Here is a 3642-nt window from a genome sequence, read left to right on the forward strand (position 1 = left end):
GTTGGGGGTGCCACCTGCTTTGCTGGCACCCTAATCCCGTGGGCAGATCCTGTGGAGAAATGGCAGCTGCTCCTTATGTGTTGGGGAAAACAGTAGAGAGATAGTGGGGGTGCAAAATGAGTGCAGAGGAGTAACTCCCATGGGGGAGGGGTTAACCTGTGACTACACGCAGGATGGACCCATAAGGAATAAAAGGTCCAGCAATGGCAGTGAAGTGGTCACAGATGGGGAATACTGATCCCTGGCTCTGTTGAAGGATTGGACTAAACTGGCTTTCTCAAACCGGAGGTTGGGACCCATTGGGATCGCAAGGTTATTACATGGGGGGTCACAAGCTGGCACCTCCATCCCAAATCTGACTTTGCCTCCAGCATTTTCAAAGGTGTTAAATATATAAACCATGTTTTTAATTAATAAGAGGGTTGCACTCAGAGGCTGCTATGTGAAAGGGGTCACCGGTACAAAAGTTTGAGAACCACTGGGCTAAACTCTTTGTCACGCAGTTTGAAGGTAGGTGCCAGAGAGGGGAAGCTGGAGGCCAGGCAGCATTTCACTGATCTGTAGCTTCCCCTGATCAAACACCTCTTTGGCCGGGAGCCAGTTGCCCAGGGCACATGTATGTCGTGCCATGAGGAATTGCTTTTTATTTTTAATTCCTAGCCCCTGGCCTCCCCTCTACTGACCTCATTTGCTGAGCAAGAGTGCAATGAGCTGCAGCACTGCCCCCTACAGCCGGAGCTGGGAGGTCAACAGGAAGGAGCCACTTCCCCCCCACACACACAATGGGGCTTCCTGATTGTGGTTCTTTCAATGAATCAGCAAAGTGTAGCCTGTCGAGCCGTTAATGCCAACATGTAAGGAGCATGAACAATCACAAATGCTAGCAGTGTCACAATGAAGCTTTATTATATGTACGTCTGTTACAGCTTGTGTGTGTTCTTGTGTGGACACGTACAGTCTGAAACACAACGTAGCTGGCTGTAGTGCACAGTGTGTCCGTCTGTAAGTGCACAGAGCTCACTCACTCTCTCAGGACTGAGCTGTCTGTCTGTCAGTGCTGAAACAAGAACAGTCCAATGAGTATGTGGAATGAAGACAGGAAATGTTCAGAGCCAACCGGAGGCAGTAGTTTCTGGCCTGGCTCTGGAATAGAGCATTTATCTGTGGTTCTCAGAACGTGGGGCTTGTTTCCTCTTTGCCTGCAAGACCCTGATTGCTCTCTTCACCCAAAGCTTTGAGGGGTCAGCACAGACCTTGCGGCCAGCAACCGTCTCCAACCTGCAGATGGAAAAGCAAGAGAGCTCATTAAAAAGGGGCACCTTTGTATTTTAATTTGGAAACATCTTGCCCTTCTCTTTCCTTGCATCAGTTTCCCACACCTTATCTGTCTTGTCGATTTAGATTGTAAACTCTTTGGAGCAGAGACTAAAATTTGCACACATATCTACAGCGCCTGGCACATCAGGGCCCTGATCAAGACTGGGGAATTTAGATGCGATTATAATACAAATTACTATTAAAAAGTGCTATACCTTTCATCTAGATGGCCTAGCAAGACTCAAGAGCATGAGCAATTTGTTTCAATAATACCCTGCAGCAAGATTAACGATACTTCTCACTTCTGGAGATTACACCGTGTTACTCTCTTTATAAAGAAAACCTCCCATATACAAGAGCTTAATGTGACCCTGGGGTCTCTGTGATCTAAGGTGACAGCTGGCATCTCAGGCTGACACCTTCTCTGGCTTGCCAGTGAGGTGCACCGTAACAGGGTAGGAGGATAATCAGCCCTGGAGGGAATGGTCTCTACTTACACAACGGCTTGTAAGTGACACTCGCTGGGGGTCCAGTAGAAATCGACCAGTTTAGCAAGCTGAATGGCGCCAGTCATGTAATCAAAGCAACATTCCACGGGAGTAGGCGATTTGGCTGTGAAAGAGAGAGTTAGTTAATCCCAAAGCCATTGCATTAGGACAGACTGGTATTGGGATTTCTCAGGGTCTCCCTTTTAGTCACTTCAGGAAAACTACACTAAAATTGTGAAAAGTGTGGCTGACATTGTCTCCACAGGAGCAGGAATTCCCAGGCTAAGATGCAGTTAAGTTTAAGAATATCTGTCCATTTTGGCTATTGTATTGAATCTGAAAGAAAATGTTAAAGTTGATGGCAAAGCTACATATGGAAACACACCTGGGCCACCTGGTACTTTACTGAATCATTCTGAGACACACTATGGCTACAATGCATTCACAGCTACACTGGGTTTGAGCTCAGCTCTGGCCATGAGTCTCCAAAGGGGATAACGATTTCAGGTTTCTCCAGTTTTGGGTGCACAACTTAAGATGCCTTCAAGAGGCCTGCTTTTCAGAAAGCGCTGAGCACCCCCATCTGAAAATTAGGCCCCTTGAAAAGGTCTCCCTTTGTCTATCCAGAACTTCAGGTACCCAAACTAACTTGTCACTTTGTAAAATGTGGGTCAGCTTCTCCTGATTCAAAAAATCCCAGCCTTTAAACACTTAAACTAAAGGGAACTCTCCATTAACTGTTAGCCATATAGGAAACATGACACACAGTTGAATAATACTAAATCTGTGCTGTAGGGGACAATGGTACAAATACACAGTAGCCAGTACATTACAATAATTAGAAACAAATTTGCTGAAATGTATTATTCTGGCTTTCCTTCCCTTTATTCTCTAGTACTTAAGGACACTTCCATGAAAACAGATTTTTGTTTCCTAAAAGCTTGTTCTCTGCTGCTACGTAACCCCCAAATGAAGTCAGAATCCTGTGTCTGTCATGTCACAATTATTTGCCCTGGGAATGATCATAAGGTCACAAGAGGATTATGGCAATCAAATGAGGGACTAGTGGCAAGAGGAGATGAACCGTTAAACACAGATCCTATTTACATGCAAGTCTCATTAATAAAAGAGGAAGGAATGAAATTTTAGTGTTATATTCAGCCCTGTCATAAGCAGTTGCAATTTCCATTGACTCCATTGAGAGCTGGACCTGTTCAGTTCAGGGCTGAATTACGTCTAGTCTATTTTTCTCTACTATTATTCTCTCAGGTGGTTTCCAGAACCCTCCAAAAACCTCTGCTGCGGGCCACCAACTCCCTAATTCCAGACACTTGGGGCTAGAACCTTGCCTGATGTAAATCGATATAGCTCCACAGATTTCAATGGAACTACCCCTGCACACACCAGCTGAGGATCTGGCCTCTGCTCCTGTATCAAGTTTCCTACTCACCTGTTGCATATTGATAAGCAAGCCCCAGGAGGAAGGCGGCCAGGAGAGCTGTCCTCAGGCTGATCATGGTGACTTTGAAGTGGGTTTCCTTCTACTGTAGAAGTGTTCTTTTCTTCCCCAGGAAGCTGTGAAGTGAGATCTTGGAGGCAAAGGTAGGCAATTTATTCTGTCTGTGCCGACTTCACAAGCCACGTGTCAGCAGAGTTCAGAGAAAAACCAACCCGGAAAGCGTGGAGAGATTCCACAGAATGTGTCTGATTTAACTTATGGGGAAGGAAACTCTGAGAACAGCCCTGGAAAGCAGAACACATCACTTCTGCATTCTCAGTAAACTAGCCAGTGGTCTGATAGCCTGGCTTCTGCCAGATTTGGCTACCTCTTGCAGGG

The 3642-nt window shown here is 45.9% G+C and overlaps 1 protein-coding gene across 1 annotated transcript; it reads right to left on the bottom strand.

The window, feature by feature from the left end:
- Window positions 1-906: 906 nt before the first annotated feature.
- Window positions 907-3392, bottom strand: LOC115660471 (C-C motif chemokine 17-like). The gene is made up of 3 exons (XM_030581940.1): window positions 3256-3392; window positions 1815-1929; window positions 907-1278 (listed from the first exon to the last, which is right to left on the bottom strand). Exons 1-3 carry the CDS (start codon window positions 3320-3322, stop codon window positions 1158-1160), a joined length of 303 nt encoding a protein of 100 aa, XP_030437800.1. The 5' UTR covers window positions 3323-3392; the 3' UTR covers window positions 907-1157.
- Window positions 3393-3642: the final 250 nt, after the last annotated feature.

This window comes from Gopherus evgoodei, chromosome 12 (assembly GCF_007399415.2).
Source record: "Gopherus evgoodei ecotype Sinaloan lineage chromosome 12, rGopEvg1_v1.p, whole genome shotgun sequence".
Lineage (NCBI taxonomy): Eukaryota > Metazoa > Chordata > Testudines > Testudinidae > Gopherus > Gopherus evgoodei.